At 39.9% G+C, this 19,963-nt stretch overlaps 1 protein-coding gene across 10 annotated transcripts in view; it reads right to left on the reverse strand.

Annotated features, from left to right (window-relative positions):
- Positions 1–5,788: 5,788 nt before the first annotated feature.
- Positions 5,789–19,963, reverse strand: part of TEAD1 (TEA domain transcription factor 1) — a 278,975-nt gene continuing 264,800 nt past the window's right edge. For 8 of the 10 annotated variants that reach the window (XM_033204088.1, XM_033204082.1, XM_033204087.1 and 5 more), the window contains 2 exons: positions 19,233–19,385; positions 6,572–13,418 (listed from right to left, as the gene is read on the reverse strand). In XM_033204088.1, the coding sequence (XP_033059979.1) occupies positions 13,305–13,418; positions 19,233–19,385 (267 nt within the window). In that variant the 3' untranslated portion in view covers positions 6,572–13,304. Of the gene's footprint in view, positions 13,419–19,232; positions 19,386–19,963 lie in introns of all 10 variants that reach the window. The other 2 variants (XM_033204081.1, XM_033204092.1) reach the window with 2 other exon arrangements.

Raw genomic sequence — 19,963 nt, forward strand, 5'->3', positions numbered from 1 at the left:
CTCTCATTCATACTGTGCTGAATTTGCACTTCCCAAATAAAATATTAGCATCTTTTTCAAGATGGAGTCTCACTCTGTCGTTCAGGCTGGAGTGCAGTGGCGTGGTATCAGTTCATTGCAACTTCTACCTCCCGGCTTCAAGTGATTCTCCTGCCTCAGCCTCCTGAGTAGCTGGGATTACAGGCAAGCACCACCACGCCCAGCTAATTTTTGTATATTTAGTAGAGATGGGGTTTCACCACGTTGGCCAGGCTGGTCTCAAACTCCTGACTTCAAGTGATCTGCCCACCTTGGCCTCCCAACGTGCTGGGATTACAGTCATAAGCCACTGCACCTGGCCAAATATTAGCATCTTAATCCTTGCCTCAGGCTCTGCTTTCTAGAAGATCTAAACTAAGACCAAAATTGTCTCCTTTGTTCTATGCACTGGAGTATTTATTTTATGTAAGATTCCACAATTTTGTTCCTTTAAAGTTTGATAGAGCTTATAAACCACCTAGGCCTGGGTTTTTCTGTGTGGAAATATTGGGAAGTACTGTTATCTTTAATGATTTTAAGACTATTCAGTTTTTCTGCATCTTCATGAGACAATTTTCATAAGTTATAGTATTTAAAGAATTCACTTTTATCTATACTTACAAATTTATTGGCATAAAGTTTATATAGTATACTTGTATTACCTATTTTATTACACTTCTTTTAATCTTTATATGACCTATAGGAATGCTCATATTTTCATTCTTATCGTTTTGCTTCTCTCTGATCTTTCAGTCTTGCCAGGGTTTCATATATCTTATGAGTATTTCTGAAGAACCAGCTGCTGACTTTGTTGATCTCTATTGTGTTTTCTACTTCTGAGGCTGCTCTTACCTTTAGTAGTTCCCTTTTGTTGTTGTTCCTTTTGTTATTAACTTCATGTATTGAATGACTCATTTTAGTCTCTCTTTTCTAATACGCACATTTCGAGGCATGTCTGCCTATATGCTCTCTAAATACTGCTCTAGCTGCATTCCACATATTTTAATAGGACTTGACAGTTTTAAATAATTTCCATGACTTTTTCCCATGACTAATTAGAAATCTGTTTATTAATTCTCAAATATATGGAGCTTTCCTAAAGATGCCTTTTATACTGATTTCTATCTTAAATCCATTGTGGTCAGAGAATACTGTGTGTATTGTAGCAATTCCTTGAAATACATCGAGACTTGCTTAATTTGCAAGTAGTAGGTTTTCATATTTTTCCATGTGATGGGAAAAATATTGATAATTTGGGGATATAGTATACACAGTGCACACAAACATGTATGTATTTCCAGTACTTCAAAATTTCTACATATTTCCTGGTATTTGTCTGCTTGCTTCATTAATTACTGAGTGATGTATGATTTTGAATTGCACTTTCTTTTGTTGCTCATTTTTCTTTCATATCCTTATGGCGATTGTTTTAAGTGCATACCAATTTAAAATTATTTCACCTTCATGAATGTAACCTTTTATTATACAAAGTGATATTTTCTATTAATGCTCCTATATAAACTTTACACTTGAGTCCTTTTTTAGGGTCTGCTTCTTGGGGGAATCTAAACTACGACAGTTTATCTCCCCTGGTATGTTGTAGCACCACAAAGCTAAGACTCCCACCTGTGGTAAAGTAGTATTGGGCCCATGAGGAAGGGGATACACTCACTTATGTAATCTCTAGAATGACAGAGAGATGGTGGTGTTAATTATAAAGATTGTGGAATAGGTTGGTTGTTGCTAAGTGCAATCAGTGCAAGGATGGAAGGCAGCATCAGGCTCAACTTAGGGCATGGTGTCAAAGGATTCCCTGGCATTTAAAGTGATCCTCAGCTCATGCAGCCAGAGGACAGACTGCTAAAAACCAAGCTAGAAGTTACAAATAATACTGAATTGACAGCCCTCACAAGAATCCTATTAAAGTCAGGCACTAATAGTTAAGGAGTGGGACCCTAGACATGGGGAAGGAACATCTGGATAGAAATGCTGAGAACTCTGAACCTCATATACTTCTGATCCCTCTGAGTTAGTGGTCCACTCCCTCCTGCAGATGGATAACAGGCTTCCTTGCTTGGAGACCATGTCAAGGCCTCAAATGAAATGAATGCCCACCAAGATGAAGTGCTTTCCTCCTCCAAGGCCTGCCCCACCTCCTGTTGTTGCGTCTAGACCAATTACTAGGGTAAAGCCTCAGCATGGTCCAACTGTGGAGTTGGGTCCTTGCTTCAGGAGGAGAGGGATCATCATCAAGACAGCTGCAGGATTTGGCTACTCTTCTCAGCAGGAATTGGGAGAACATGCCTGGGAATGAATCTTGAGTACATGACACTAGACTAGATTAGGGATAGTTTGTCAGTATGTGGGATACTCTTCTACAATTCAGGATTTAACATCCCAGCAGAAACCTGAAGCTGATACTAACATGCTGCTGGATAGCTCCTTGAAGTTTGGAGGGAATGATGGTCTACAGTAAATGAGGTGGAGATGCTGGAACTGCCCTGCAGAACAGTGGCAGGGCTCAGAAAGTTCAAAGTGGCAATGCTCCTGAGGTAGATTTCTAATTTCTGACCAGAACACCCACTACCTATGTGCCAAAGACATTTCCTTCACTAAAACCAGAGTGAATGCACTAGTGAGTGGGCTGTGCTGTTGGGAAACAGAGTTGAAGAACAGAGTTGAAAGGTTTCCCTTGTGTGAATGGACGACAGGAGTCTGGAACAGCAGAGGCCAGGTGACAGCACTTAGCTGTCAGAGGCAAGACAGTTATTACCATAATAGGTAGCAGGGAATGGCAACCAAGGATGCAATCCCACAGGGATCTGTGGAGATGGCAAGATAGGGATAAGGTAGATGGGCAGCTTGACTGTTCTAATAATAAAATATTAAGATCAGGTGAGATGTTAGCGGTCAGCTGCTGCAGCAAACATATATATATATATATATAAAATCACCATTCCTCACTCATCCTTTCAAGATCTAAGCTTATTCTTGGACCCACAGACCACGATCAAAGGAGAGGCTGGGGCACTTGAAGAATGATACTAAGATGCCACATAAGGGTATTAAAGGGATCTTTAACCATTTGCCAGTGTCTATACACTGAAGAAAGGGAATCATGAGTATCTTTTTAGGACTACTGGATGTAGAACCTTGCTTTTTGGCTTAAGATGGGATTTGGAAACTTTTTTCTGTAAAGGTACAGATAGTAACTATTTTAGGTTTTGTGAGTTATAGGATCTTTCTGCAAAAAATCCACTGTGCCATTGTCATGTGAAAGCAGCCACAGACAGTAAGTAAACAAATGGCTGTGTTCCAAGAAAACTTCATTTACAAAAATAGGCAATGGGCAAGATTTGGCCCATGGGCCATAGTTTCCTGGCCTTTGGCCTTGGACATGATCAATTTTCGTAACAATTCTGTATGCACTTGAAAATAATGTAGTCTCCAATTTCAGGGTTCATTACTTTGTATTTTGTATTAGAACAGCACATTAAATTATGCTGTTCAAATTCTCTCTTACATTTTTGGGGTCTGCTTTATCTGTAAGTAACTGAATGAGTTTAGAAAACTCCCACTATGGTCATTTGTCAAATTTCGCTTTATATAATTTGAAGCTATGTTAGTAGGTGCCTACAAGTTTAACATCTTTATTCTTCCTGGTCAGCTGAAACCTGTGTCTTCTTGAAGTAATCTTCATTAACTCTAGTAGTAATTTTTGCCTTGAGATATACTAGTTTGAGGTTAATATGGCTACATCAGCTTTATTTTGGTGTTTTGATAGTATACATTTTTCATTCTTTCATTCTGTGCCTTTATATTTTAGTTCGTTATTAATAGCACAGGGCACAAATTAAAAACCTGAGCTTCTTGGAAACCTAAGCAAGTGGGAAAATATTTGCTGAAAAGATGCAGTCAGGTAATCAGCAGCCTATCTGCTACTTGTGATAACCTACTTAAAATTAGGTGTATGGGGCGTTATGGGGCATCACACAGGACAAGGGAGGCTTTGAAGGCAATTTTACCCACTAACACCCCAGAGGCTTACACATTATTGGAATTTTACCAGTTGCTCACACTGATTACTTTATAACTATATGGCTTCCAATAAGTAGTAGCTATTTATATTAGTACCCTGAAGCAATAAGGCAGGAAGAATTCAACAGTACCCTGGAACATATTAGTCCCCTGAAGCAATACGGCAGGAATACGAGGGGTTTCCAGCAAAGTTGCTTGTTCCTTGATCATACCAGAACCTTCCTGTTTGCTCCTCTAGTCTCTTTACTCAATGATGTTGTTTTACCTAACGGGTCACTCTCTTTGCTGAACTCAAGGTGACTGGAATCCTAGGCACTAACAAAGGATGTTTTTGAGGTATTAAAGTACCCTGTTTTAGGGGAGGAGGTAGAAAGGTGTCATGAGCAGCTGCACCAGAACTGCAAGGAAGGAGGTGCTTTCACCTCTAAATTCTTGCCACTTACCAGCTTGTATGACCTTAACAAGGGCCTCTACCATCTCTAAGGCTTCAATTTCCTTATGGAAAAATTAGAAATGATTCCTCTTTTCAAGACTATTTGGGTTAAAGAAAATGGTGAAGATGCTTGGCATAGGACTTCAACAAAATGCTAAATCATTTCCTTCCCTCTGCTCTGAGCAATTCACTGGACCATGGCATTCCTCTCAAATGGTGGCTTGCTGAAAATCATCCCTTTTCAAAGGGGCAGGCAAGTCATTTCTCTGTTCATGTTCCCTTCCAGAGCATGCTTCTTGGGATTTCAGGCAGGCTTTGCCTCAGACTTCAAGGAAATAAGGAGAAGCAAGACCCTCTGAGATCTAGTTCACATAAATGAAGGATCCCAAGGTACATTTGGGTCTCACTGTCAGAAGTCCAAGATAATCATTGTTTAAGAAAGTTCTTTGCCCCCAAGCCAGATTTCTCCTCTAGTCTTGAGCTGCTTCCACAGTGCAGTGAGCCAAGATGCAGGGGCCAAGAGTGCAGGCTGAACTATCAGAGTGACCTTCTTTAAGGCTCCATAACATACTAGTCATGACTTTTAATAAGCTATCCTTTCCTTTCTGGGCCTCAGTTTGGGGGAATGATGTCATTGGAACTATAGCGAGAATTTTAAAGTACAATGTATATATACATTGTACCAACACACTTGGCACAGAGCCCAGCATACAGTAAACACTTGGGGAATCCAAAGTTTTGTTAGGCACCCGTGCTGCATACCCTTGAATCATGAACCCCATGGTGATGCTGAGGACAGGGGTCGGGAGGAGTTACTGCTCAATGTGCAATCCAACTCCTGAGAATTTAAGTACTGTGTAGGAAAGAGCCATGCTGTACAGAGATGTACAGCCATCTCTGTACCCCATCCTCTGCTCTATCCCTTATTCCTGGCATGTGCCCAACAAGTTGGGTTAACAGCAACAAAAAACACTCAGTGGTTGGGCTGGTGTGCTGAGGCCCATGGGACTTGGCTTCTTAGGGTAAGTCTGGGATCCACAGACAAGCCATTCTGCAAAACTTACGTCAATTTTAATGAAGCACTAAAGAGTGAGATGGGCAGGGGGACTGATTGACTTGTGGGTATTTTTTAAGAAACCCTGTTAGATATAACACCTAAAGTTCCAATTATCAAGTTTGGTGGACACCTTCAAGAGGATGAAAGCTGCAACCTCCTTTACTCTGTCCTTCATATCATCACTCAAAATACATAAAGCACATTTCATTCCTAACAACATACACTTTGGTAGATAAAAAAGGTGACCCACACTTTCATTTTCTTTATTTTTCATTGATACCGTATGAATACAAAGTTTCTAGAAAGCTACAAAATGTCTACCACTTTATCAAGAAGGCATCAAAATGTGTCACTTTGCAAAGACATGAAAACACCTGCAGGAACTGACACAAAAATAGCATTTTTAGAGTGATGAAATAATTGCACTTAACTGTCATGGGTATTAAAGTTATCACACATATGTACCGCAAAAGCTAGAATACATTTTTTTTTTTTTTACAAAGCACTTTATAAAAAAATTCTCTGCACACAAATCCTATAATTTTCATATAACTATCATACTAAAGATAAATTCACTTTAAAGCCAACACTTAGAACATTTTAAAACAAAAAGGTACCAGTACCTAAACACAGACGGTAACAAATACAAGAATACTGTACTGCCAAGAGGTTTAATCAAATGCCTTTTGAAAGTTTCTGCAAATAGGTTAAGAAAACATGTGTGAGAATTTGCCCATGCCCACCCCCATCTCTCCAATCTACCCATGAGGAACCCAGTTACCCGAAGGCAGGTTCCACAGCCCACTCCCAGCAGCAGTACAATATCCAAGGAACCACTGACCAGATGAAACGCTTACGTCACAAGCCCATTTTATACACGTGACACGAAGACACAGACCGTGAGAATCCCATTAAGTCACTTAGAATGTGAACAAACACACGTGGCAAAAACCGATTTACATAAAATTTAAGTGTATTATTAAAGAATTAAAGGCTATTCAGGTTTCTTTTTTAAATGTTACAAATTTTTTTTTGTCATTTTCAGGCACGTACTGTTTTTTACTTTTTTTTTTCTTGTCTGCAGTCATGAGCCTATTGAAAAGGCCTACAGAAGTAGATCTTTCAAGGAGGTAATAGGGAGATGTATTTTTTTTAAGAAGTGCAGTTGATATCTAATTTACACAGTGAAACTAATGACAGAAAATGACTAATGAAAAAAAAAATCAGAGACTGGTTTCCAACTGATTGACACCTAGATCTGTCAGCCTCTCTTAGAGAAAGGGGAAGGAGAAAAAATCTCATCATGGAAGGCAGACAAGAGAGTCCACCTGACAGAGGTGGAATCTAATGGAATCTGACCCCATTTCATGATAAACGAGAGGAAACATAAATGCCATCTCAAATACTAAAGCAATGTAGTGTAGCATGAGTGACTCAATGCAAATTCACAGAGTAAAAGAAGTTACGGCTTAGGAAGTAGGACAATAAATACAAATATTTCATCTTATTTAACGGTGCATGACTTCAGTGAAACTACCCTTTGCAATGCAATAAATTTAAAACACAAACCTTCATTCTTAACAATATAAGCAATGACTTTAAGAGAGAAAACTACTGTCAAAGCACAGTAACAGTTGAAAAGAGAAGCAGGAAAACAAGCATTTGACTAATTTCTTCCACACTGTGGTACAGTGCTGGCAGGGAGGAGCTGAGAATTCCAGCAGCTAACTATAACTTAGGTTGAGTACATTTTCTTTTCGTTTGATAGTTTTTGTTTGTTTGCACAAATTTCTATAAATACTCACAACTTGGAGTGGATAAGAATCACTCCTAAAATTTCAGAGCCCAGAGAGGATATTCTTAAAGACACCAGGTAGAGACACACAGAACATGTGTATGAAGAGTTTCGAGGCTAATTTTCAAAGATGTCTGATGTTATTTTTACATCTATATTAGCAAAGAAAAATCTTTTTTTCCTGGCTTCTTTTTGTCTAGTGTTTGGCCTTCTTGTCCTTTTCACTCATCTTTCTTACCTCTATCAGTTTTCCCAATTTCTACAAGGTTTGGATAAAAGCCAACAAAGACTTTAAAGAGTTGCCCCTTTGAGGGCTGGAACATGCTTTGAAAATGCCAAATTGTGAATGGTGCTCTTTGGAAGTTCCTCGTAGCACATTCATACACACTACTTGGAGTCAACATGTTTGCCCTAAGAAGAACACTTCAATTGTAACGACCCTAACTCACTTTTGTTTTGTTCTGCACTGTCGTCTCAGTTTGAGGCTTCCAACTTTCAAAATGGTATCATTGTGTAAACCAGATAAGTGCGCACTGTCATTTGAATGGAAAAGAAAGTCTCCACAGAGACTGAACACGAACACAAGGAGGAGGAGAAAGCTGTAATATCTGTCCACCGGCCAAGATTCTGTCGTTTGTGCGGAAGTCCCCTCATCCGGACGCAGGGCTGGGTGACGAGGTGAAATGACACACTGGGTCATCGGCACACACAAACACAACAGTTTCTGGGGTCCTTCCGCTGCAGTGTGCTATGGATGTTGGAAGGCCCCTACTGGCAGACAGACTAGCAGCAGGCGGGGACCACGTCGTGCTCTTGTGAACAGAGGCCTGTGGTTGGTTACTCATCCCGGTAAACCAAAGGCATTATGGTGATCTCAAAATATTTTTGGTCTCTCTACAAATTATCGTTATTATGGCAGCACTTTTCTAAGCTGGAATCTCAAACCAAAGGCACTTTCATGCTAGAGTGCAGAAGATTCACAAATAGCTAAGTATTTGGTCATGAATTTAAAAGGCAACATTAAAAAGTACAATTTGCTTTTCATAGTAAACTATGAAGTTGCAACCTTTTGTTTTGGTATATACATTTGAGAGTGTGGTGAAAGAATTGACTTGTGTCCAGTTTCAGATTTTAGACCAACTAGTCAGTTTCCTATAGAACTGGAGAAAAAATGGGCTTACAAAACAAAAATGACAATTTTTGCTTGTTTTGTTTCCGATATTGGGCCAATTAGTAAATGAACATTAGGAATCGGTGTAAGAAAAGGCTGGCGGCATGACTAAGGTATTACTAAGGCACTGCTTACGGGAACGCTTTGGCAGCTCTGAATTGAAAACTTCCTACAAAAGTAACAGTAGTAAGAGAAATGCTTCCAGCTTACAAAAGGGCTCACAGTTTCGAGGCAGCCTTTTGCACTGCATACCCTACATGCAACATCTTAAAGATTTAAGGCTTTTCAGAAATGCCATGTGCAGGGCTTTGCCACAGAAACACCAACATAAAGAAATAAGCAATGCAGACATATCCTCCTAATGTCACAGGTGTGAACACCGACAAACAGAATTAGTTCTACCCTTCGTTAGTTCAGGTATAGTGTACCAGAGCATATACAAAATTATACAAATCAATATGTACCTGGTTTGTAAAATTGACTGTCACCTCATATGATTTAAATAATTTATAGTTGCACAAAAACAACTGCTAAAGCCACCACAGTACTGAAACCTTAAGAAGACCTGGGTTTAAAAGTCATCAGGGACTTTTGACACCAAGTACTTGGAACGGGGGCTGTTTTTTGGCTGGTCTGAGTGCAGGACTTTGCTGCTAGGATGCTTACCAAATAGAAATTTGACTCAGAGCCTGTGGCTGGGGAATTGTTCTCAGGAAGTAAAAGGGCTCACCAGCTCTCCTACCTGCTTGTGGATGCCTCAGATAGCAACGGTCAGACAGGACACTTGAGTGTGGGAAGCAGCATCCTGTGAGGCTGTGCTCTGGCACAGGGAGAGCCTCAATCTCCCCGTCTCTTCTAAGCTGACCTGTCCACACATTCTGAGGGATTGTTTAAGCTTAGAGCAGCAAAGAAAAGCAGCCGCCCCCAGGAGAGGCCAAGGATCAAACTGGCAGGAACCCTAGACAAGTCTCACCCTTTTTCTGTCACTAACCAGCTGGGTGACTCTAAACATGTCACCTCCCCTCTGGGCCTCAACTTTCTCATTGACAAAATGAAGGAGAGTAGACTGTGCTTTCAGCTCAAGAGAGAAAATTTCTCTAAGCCCTCTTCTGGGACCAATCCCTCCATCCTCCATCTCTAGAGGTGAAATGTTCCAGTGGTTTCAATAAATTTACAAAACAGCATTGATTGTAAGGCAGAAACTAGAAAACGCCCAGAGGAAATATGCTGAAATAAGTAAAGGTTTGATAATGAGATCCGTGAGAAATAATGAAAATTGCTGAGACCCTTTTTTTTTTTAACCCTAGTAAACTAACGATGAAGGTCAGATCAGAAACACTCTTTAAGCAGGTGTGAGGTGATTAAAGGGATGATGGTGACCAGCTGTCCCCAACTTCCCCAGTGCTGAGTGAAAGAATACTTGTAGCGAGAGAAATTGTTGTGAAAGAAAAGTTTTGAAACAGAAAGACATATGGACACAATGTCACTTAATAGTCCTACCTGCCTCTTGCAAGGCTCTAGGAGAGATGCTTTCACGGGGTAAAATGGAAGGGAAAACAATTTCAAATGTGGTCACTGTGACCTGTAACATCTTAGCCGACAGGTCTTGACTGGGGATCATTTTGTACCTGATGAGATATTTGGCAATGTCTGAAGACATGCTGGGTGGGGAAGAGGTGTTAGTGGTACTACTGGGTAAAGATCAGGGATATTAGTAAATCTCCTATAGTGCAAAGGACAGCTCTGCAGAACAAAGAATTACCCAGTCCAAAATGTCAATGGTGTCAAGGTTGAGAAACCCTAGTCTCAGGTAGCTTGGGCATTCTGAGGTTCTAGGACATGTGTAAAGAAGTCCTTGTTTTATTCTCAGCCTCTCTCTGTGATGGAAATGAACGCCCACAGACCAGAGCCCCATTCTGCAGCTCCTCCCTGTTTAGGCTGTGGAAAACTGGCCTCTAAACTCTGCAGTGAAAGAAAGCACAAGATGGCCATGAAGCAAGCCTGGCACCAGAGGGTCTCAAGGGGATAGAGCATCTGGAAGAGAAGTGAGACAGGGCTCTGCGAAGGCTTCTTTAGTATGCTATACAGAGACTGCCATACAGAATGAAGGACAAAAGACAGACTCAGATTAGATGTTGTGATGCCAGTCTCACCCAAAGGTTTAATGTGAGAGAGACAAAGAGAAGCCCACTGGGGTGACTGAACCAGTGGTTAAGATAGGGAAAATATCTGTTCTGGAGAAGGCTTTAGAAGAACAAGACAAGAAGCAAACTTTTAAAAATCTTTAGAAATGTTGTAAGAGCAAGGAGTAAACCTCAAGGTCAACCATAGAAACCCAGAAAACTCAACTGCAAAGGCATTCTGAGCAAGAGGATGCAGGTGGTGAAGCACCCGGGGCCCCCGCTGACCCTGTTAGGTCAGCAGACTGGGCTGTGTTCGTCTCTGCGCCAAGAGAGTTGTCCTCTAGCTGGTCTTCCTGGGTCCCAGTATTTTTGTGCTTTGGAAAGTAAATCCCAAGAGCCCTCCTGGCTGCAATGAAAAGTCCCATTCCTGGGTAGAATATGAAACAGATATCTCTCCCACTGAAGTTCTAGGATAGGTTGGCTTTTAGCCATTTGTGCTCGCCTGGTCATAATACTCCTGGTCCTGGGAGAGGATGGGGCTTCCCTTAAGGAAAGATGCAGGAAATAAAAGCAAAAGAAACATCCCTAAGAGGGGTGTTCAACAGAAGTCATTGTAAATGTGGCCACTGTGAAAGGGGACACCTGGCACAATCCTTCACAAGCCAGCCTGGAATCAGGGAACCAACAGTAGTCTCTTTATGAAGGGCAGAGTAGCACTGTCCAACTGGTTTCTAGAAGGAATGGGCATTCCAAATGGGGACAGTTTTGCACTTTCTCCTCTTGTCTTCCCAATGACCAGGGATGCATTTGGGAGAGGTCAGTGTTTTACTGTTTCCCACAAGCCAGCCACACCCTCATGTTTGGAACCACGAGATGCTGACTGATGTATTAATACAAGCAGGGTCAAAGCAGGTGTTGAGACAGGGAAGGGGGCGTGTAAGTTAATTGGATGTGGTAGAACTAAGTTTATTTTCTAGCTTGGTGGAAAATCTTGACGAATTTTACAAGTTAAAAAACTTGTTTCATGTTCTATTGTGTGCACATGTTCCTACCACTTATAAAAGCATATTTCTTTGGGAAGGTGGAGGAGTACTCCCTGTTCTCTCCCAGTGAAACACTTACGGGAAATAACTCAAAACATCTGGCCACATCAAACCAACTCTGCCTGGGCAATGCTCTGGAATTCTTAGACCAGAAAGTTGAATCTCTCCTGGCAAGAGAATCTCCCAAATGAGCCTATTTGAAAAGGTCAGAGATAGGTAGCTGGGCCTCTTAAACCTAAGCCAAACAAGAACTGTAACTTGCTGAGAGAGGCTAAGGAAATGGATGTGCTTCGAGAGGATGTATCTAAGTCTACAGACACATTAAGATAAACATATGTATCAGCACCTAGCAAACTGAATGACACTAAACAAGTGTTCACTAAATGTGTTGAGTAACTCTATATGTGCATTTGTGTTTATGTATACACATACATACACATATAGCTCTAGTTATAGCAGGTTAATATGCATATTGGGTCATTAGAAATAAAGAATGTATCCACAGGCTGGTGAGGATGCTTACAATTTTCTGGGGAGCAGAGATGCTAAAACTGACGAGCTTTTACTTGTCTGTTTGATGAAATTTTCTCCCAGCCACAGGATTCTGTATACTTTGCATCTCACAGTGCAGTATTCAGTATTCACGCCAATTTAAAAATGTTGTTATTAAAATTCAGTGGTTCAAATATTTACTCATCTTAATAAAAAATTTGGTTGTCCATATAAAATATAACTGCACAAACAAGACTATAAACATTGTAAGTTTAGATTTTTTCAGTATGTATCTACTTATTGCAAAAAGAGCCATCTTTTCTTTCTCATTAAATAATCATCGCATTAGTACAATACAATTTTATATTTTTTAAATATACTATATATGTTAAGGATAAGGGGTGAAGTTTTCTTCCTTTGTAATACCTGTTCAAGAGTTTAATGGATTAGGAGATTAGTGTTAACCTTGAGGAAAAAAGTACAAATTTGTCTCATTAGGACACTTCTACCAAGCATTTCTTAAGGCTATAGTTTAACATTTGGTTTCAAAAAGAAAAAAAAGGTTTCATTTAAAAAATAATTTAGTGAATTACATTCTTTCATAACTTCCACCCTAATTAGTTACAAAGATAAGTCTAAAGATTCTTAGTTTTGTGTACTAATTTACATTTATATTTAAAGATTAATTTTACTTGTATCTTAAAACAAGAATTTTATGTTGGAAAAAAGAGAACTAAATACATTTGTATAAAGGCTGTAAATGTCCCATGGCAAATGCTCTGTCTCAATATTTTCTACCACAATTAGAAACAGGGCTCTGCAGAGAAAGACTTGGGTTGTTCAGGTTCACCTTTCCCGAGGAATTGTGGGCTGCACATGTGAAGAACATATAGAAACAACTCAATTTCTCTTTTTACAACTGTACCAGAACTTCACAGCTACAATGATAGTATGAACACATGAAAAAATGACTTCACTCAAACAAGATTTAGAAAAGTCGGGGTGACCTCGGGGCCAGGGCACCACCCTGTGTGGTGAGGTTTACAGTCAGTCGTTCGATAATGGAGAGAGAGTGTGTGTGTGTACATATGTGTGTGTGTATATACAGATATCTATATATATAAATAACCATGTTCAGTCCTTTACAAGCCTGTAAATATGATGTTGTGCTCCGTGTTCACTATTTGAAACTTCAAATACACAGGCCATGCAGAGAAGAGTTTCTTGTGTATCCCTGTTTGTTACCACCTGTTAAAATAAAAAAAGGTATGTAAGTGTAATACTACACGGATGAAAACATATTCCATCTGTATGGACTATGGATGACTATGACTTAATTGGAGAAGAACGAGTCTTAAGTCCAACAGAGATTTGCTCAGCCTCGCTCTGTGTCCTCTAACACAAATTGTATTATTTTATTTGAATTTTTAAATTGACAAGTAATAATTCCAATCCCTACTTAAAAGAATAAAGTCTTGCAGTACATATATTTATGGGCTACAATGTGATGATAGATGTATATACATTACGGAACAATTACATCAGGTTAACTGACATACCAAGCACTTCATATACTTCTTTGTGATGAGAACATTTAAAATCTACTTTTTCCCATCCTAGTCTTAAACTTGCGCTAAATCTTGTTTCACAATGGCCAATAACAGACAGAAACTGCAGGAGTGCCTCCCGCACCACCATATTCACTAGCAGTGCCTGGACCCAGCCAAGTATCTGCTGAATGAAGGAACAGTGGGATAGGGAGAATCCTGTGGAATGACATTCTTTCCATGGACACGGGCTTTATCTCTCAAAATGTATTGTGAAATACTCGCGTTTCCCCTCGAGTCTCCTGAATCCCTCTAATTCTCCTTCAGATTTTGAGTTCTCCAGCCCAAATCATTGCAGCTTCCTCCACACCAGACAGACCCTGACTCCTTCCTGTCCTCACTCTGGTCTCAATTCCCCATGCTATTCTCAGAAGGAACTTTCTAAGAGCAAATCTAATCAAGCACAAACACCACCAAACGCTTCAGTGACTCTGTTACTTTTGTACTTGATTACACCAAAGCATTGTTTGAATGAAAACATTCTCAACTTGAGAGCCTCATCCAGTTTGTCATAGGCCTAATTTCCCTCTAAGTATCAGGCTGCTTCCCCTGTTTAGTTTCCCTTGCCCTTAAGGCATCCTTGCTTCCTCCAGTCCCGACCTAAAGAATGAAGTCTTGCAGTACATCTCATTTTCCCATCACAGCATGCTATACAGTTGGTAAACGCATATAGGTGTGAACAATTTTTTTTCTAATGTTCATCTCATCCAACGGAATATAAGTTTCTAAGGAACAGGGGCCCTGTTTCCCAGCAACTAGTTTGAAGACATGGCACACAACAGTCATTTAATAAATATCTGCTGGGCTGGGCACGGTGGCTCATGCCTGTAATCCCAGCCCTTCGGGAGCTTGAGGTGGGTGGATCATGAGGTCAGGAGTTCGAGACCCACCTGGCCAACACAGTGAAACCCCGTCTCTACTGAAAATATAAAAATTGACTGGGCACAGTGGTGGGAGCCTGTAATCCCAGCTACTCAGGAGGGTGAGGCAGGAGAATCACTTGAGTCCGGGAGGCAGAGGTTGCAGTGAGCCGAGATTGCACCACTGCACTTTAGCCTGGGCAACAGAGCAAGACTCTACCTCAAAAATAAATGAGAAAATAAATAATTGATGAATAAATGAAAATTCACATCAGAATAGCCAACAAATATTGAGTGCGTACTATCCATCTACTCAGTATCAAATGCTTTACACAGATTGTCTCATACGATATTATAATACCTCTAGGAGTAGGTGCTCTTTGACAGGGAAGGAGCTGAGAGGTTTGTTTGGTCATGGTTGCGTATTCACCATGCAGATAGTTCTCAATTTTTTCTTCCTCAGGAAGCCTTACTCAGCTTCCTCCTGAACTAGGTCAAATTCTCCTGTTCTACAAATGCCCTGTGTCCCTCTGCCAGGTAGCAAGAGCTACAGTTTTCATTTATTTTGTGATGACTTGATGCATGCCTGCCTCCTGCATCAGACCCCAGGATGGCAGCCCACCTGCCTAATTCACCATAGCACCCCAGCCCTGGCACCTAAGTACGCACCCATGGGATACCCCTATTCTTAGCAATCAGAAAGATGTCTGCTTATCCATCGAGGCAACATCCCTGAGAATCCCTACCTCATCACTCTGCACTTGAGAGGTACCTGTTTTACGAGTACACTACAGCCATCATTTCCTTGCAATGGTTTATTTACCTGCCTCTTTCGTCCTGAAGCACCATGAATTACTATATGACAAGTACTGGGTTTTATTTGCATTGTATCCCAGAAGGCGGTACCATCTGTCATAGCTTAGCTGAATTAAAATATTTCAATGATAACCTTTGAGGTAGAAAGTGCAGACTTGAGTGTTCTGTTTATACATGAAGGTGAAACTGATGTCTGAAGATTAAGTGACCAAGGCCATAAAGTCTTAAACTCAAGTCTTTTCATTTCATGACCATAAGATACCTTGCAAAGTCTTTTCTATCCATTCAAGTCTTAATTTATTTCTATCACTGGCTCTGTGACCTTGGGGTGGCCTGACATTCTTCATCCATAAAATGAGAATAAAAATGACCTCATAGTCTGAAAGTGAGATTTACGTAACATTTACAAAGGGTCTAGCACAGCACCTGGCACTTCTACAATCTATGCAAACTTCTTGCAAGCTTTCTATAACAGAATACAGTTGGCCCTTCCTATCTGCGATTCCACACTTGCAGATCCGATCAGTATCAGACTGAAAACACTTGGGAAGGAAAAAAGACATAATAAAGATAGCGTAACAATAAAAAGAATAAAAATTTTAGATAAAACAACTATTTATATAGCATTTACATTGTATTTGGTATTATAAGTTATCTAGAGATGATTTAAAGTATAAGAGATGATTTGTATAAGTTATCTGCAAATACTATGTCATTTTATATAAGGTACAATTTCTCCTGTTCATCAATTAGATTATTTTATTTTCATAATCCAAGAGCGCTGGCTTAATTTCAGTTTTTCTAGAACTAAACTATTATCTAACATATATTTATTGATAGCTATTAATTCTCCATATTAAAGGAATTTATTTAGTTGCTTAATGACACATTTTGAAATTAACCTGCTAAGTTATCTGGATGGCTGTATTGGTTGAAGTCATATGTTCCAAGAGAGCATTAATGATATATAGTGACGAGTTGTTTAACAATGAGGACACTTTCTAATGTGTAATCAGGTGGTTTTGTCATGCAAACCAACAGCATAGAGTGCACCTACTCAGACCTAGATAGTACAGCCTACTACACACCTAGGCTATATGGTATAGCCTATTGCTCCTAGGGTACAAATCTGTATAGCATGTTACTGTACTGATTACTGTAGGCTATTACAACACAATGGTAAGTATTTTTGTATCTAAACATACCTACACATAAAGTACAGAAAAATATGGTATAAAAGGTAAAAAGTAGTTCACCTATATAGGGCATTTACCACGAATGGAGCTTACAGGCCTGAAATTTGCTCTAGGCGAGTCAGTAAGTGATGAGTGAATGGGAAGGCCTAGGGCATTACTGTACACTACTGTAAACGTTTGTACTGTACACTTAGGGCTAAGCTAAATTTATTTTTTAAAATAATTATGCTATATTATATAATAGCTGCATCATCACTAGGTGACGGGAATTTTTTAGCTCCATTATAATCTTATGGGAGCACTATCATACATGCGGTCTGTTCTTCACGCTGCTATGCAGTGCACAACTGTAGTCAGGTTCTATGGGTAACAAGGGCTTTAACACTTTTCCAGGCCACATTTATCTTAGCTGTGCTCTCTGAGGTAGAGTTTTAGGGACTGAGGACATGCATCCTTAGCATGCATAAACAGAATCAGAAGTGATTTTTAATAAACAGGACTCCCCCCAAGAGAGGCAGGGAAGCCATTCATTCAGGGTTTTGGTTAATTCCTGAGGCTACCTGAGATCCTCAACATATGCCACACTCACCTTCTACTCATCTGACTGCTAAAGTGATGCATCTATTTTTAGATAGCAACAGGGAGCACCTATATGGCAAGCACCTACTACCTGCCAGACTTGCAAACCTTGAACTGCTCTATTTTCACCAAAGGGCCATTTTCACCAAAGGAATACTGATCAATGTTATTGAAGAGCATGTATTCCAAACTTCCCCTGAGTGCTGGCTTCTACGTTTTAGAGGGACATGGGCACATCTGAGAATCCATTAAGATTCTCTTCTTGATACAAACAAAAATTATATACAAAATTATCTGTTTGGTAGTTGTATGCCAATCATGTGTCTCTGAACTCTGAGAGTCCTTGCGGCTCATTTCCCAATCCCTTACAGCAATGGGTCTCTACCTGGTTGCACACTACAACTACATGCAGAGCTTTAAAAATAAACAAACAAAAACCAGGATGCTGGGCCCCATCTCCAGGGATTCATTTTATTCATCTGGGGTGGGGCCTAGGCCTTAGATGTTTTAAAGCTTCCTGGATGAATCTAATATGCACAGGGTTTTTTATTTTTAAATGTTACTTACTTTTTGTTTTTTTTAACAATGGTGTATAGAAGCTGGCTCCTACTGGCTCATAAAAGTTATTGTTAAATATTAAGAAATCTGATGAGCTGAATAGCTATCAGGAACTTCAAATTGCCCATGGAGAGCATATTTACACCACAGAAATAGGCAAAAGGTATAAACTAGGGTTTTGGGAAATTGGGAAAGAGCCTTTAAAAAAAAAAGAACACTGCTGATTGAAAGCCACTGTCCCAATGGAACCAAAAACACCAAGTAAAGAATTCCTGCTCTATGTATTCTTCTTAATCCTAGTAACAAAAAGGAACAAAGTAGGCTTTCAGAGGAGTATCTGGTCACAGTATAGCCTTGTTGCCCCTCTTTTGCTAGGATTGTTTCCATCAAGTTTTGTTTTGGCATTTTCTCTTTAATCAAGTAATGTTATTTTTTTAAGTGAGTTTTATGAAACCCATTACTGAATATTTTCTGTTTTGCGCATGACACTGTTCCTAATAACTTCCGAAGTCCCCAAATAAAGCTCCCAGAAGAAATTTGTTTTAAAGTTAAGTATTAGGGAAAAACACAGAACCATCCAGGGGCACTGGTGAGTTTTCCCATTATGGACCTTGAGCACTATTTTCCCTTTCCTTTAGCTGCCCATTAAGTTTGTTTCGTCTGTTTTGAGATGGGGTGTCACTATGTCACCCAGGCTGGTCTCGAACTCCTGGGCTCGGGGGATCCTCCCACCTTGGCCACCCAGTGTTGAGATTAGAGGCATAAGCCACTGCACTAAGCCTAGCCAGACTTTTTAGCCTATGAAGAACATTTTCCTCCTCCTGGTCACTGATTCCATGCATTCTATTCTAATCTATATTTCTTCTGGTACTGAGAGCTTATATTTTCTTGCCTTAATGCATGTAACTTCTTAGAAGGCCTTGGAAGTCCATCATGGAATGTGTCAAGGTATGCCTGAGGTACCAACCTACCAACTCAGCTTTTGCCTGATTTACATACCATGTTGCTGTTGAGACTAAAACTTGGCTAACATTGAAATTACCTGTGGAACTTAAAAAAATACACATGCCTGGGTCCCATTCTCAGAGATGCTGATTTAATTGATCTAGGATACAGCCTGAGTATCTGGATTTTTAAAAGTTCTCTAGGCCTTTCTACTCTGCAGCCAGAGATAAAAACACATCACTTTTTATTACCCAACTGAATTCCAGTTCTGTGAACCTCAGAAACCCCAGCCACATAAAACCCCTTCTCTTCTACAGACTCAAGCCCAAGTTTTCCCTATGGATGCTGCAAATTCAGCTGCTGACTGACCACCAGGAGCCCAATCCAACAGCCTGGTCAGTTCCCTCAGCACAGGCCCAGCACCACCCAGGACCACCTTCCTCACTTCTGTCAAGCCTCATGGCAGCATCTGCCCACACAGGAAAGAGACAAAACCATTACCAATAAAATTGTGAAGTTTTCCAAAACACTGTTCATCATATATTTCTCTGGTAAGTGTTTGAGCTTGTGGATGAAGTTGATCATATATTCACACATTGGGGAGCGGTTTATTCGGTATACGAATCGGCCATTCTCAAACCTTGCATACTCCGTCTGTGAGGAAAAAAGGATTTGAGTATTTTTACACTTTTGACTTCAAAACACATGAAACAGATATTACTGCCTATAAAAAAGCCTTTTTTTCAATATGAATCATCTTCTATATGCTATACTACTCACGTAATTTACTTAATTAAAAAGAAAACTATCTCCAAATTTATTGCTATACATAGAATCCATTATTTTTCTGAAAGTTTAAAAAAAATTAGTTGGAAAGATGATAGCTTTAAGAAGAGTTGATAGATCCTTTTAGCAAAGGTCAGAAAGAAATATAACTGCCTAATTATGATGCTTTACCTGGAGGAGATCTGTAAAAGCAGGCCCCAGCTAGTTACAATTCTTCAAAGAAAATCTCTCTTTATTGTGATAAAGCCTCACAGGTTAGCAACCAATACAGCCAAATCTCTCTACTTTAGAAAAAATTGATTATTTCTCACGGATCATGAGCCCCTGAATGTCAGCTGTTTATGAAAGGAAGAAATTAAGAAAATACTAGTATATATGCTGTTTCAAGAACTCAGAAATAAGAAACAAGGTTTCCTAGATAACCTTGGATCAAAAGGAATTAAGAA

Source organism: Trachypithecus francoisi, unplaced genomic scaffold (assembly GCF_009764315.1).
Source record: "Trachypithecus francoisi isolate TF-2019V2 unplaced genomic scaffold, Tfra_2.0 Lachesis_group8, whole genome shotgun sequence".
Classification (NCBI taxonomy): Eukaryota; Metazoa; Chordata; class Mammalia; order Primates; family Cercopithecidae; genus Trachypithecus; species Trachypithecus francoisi.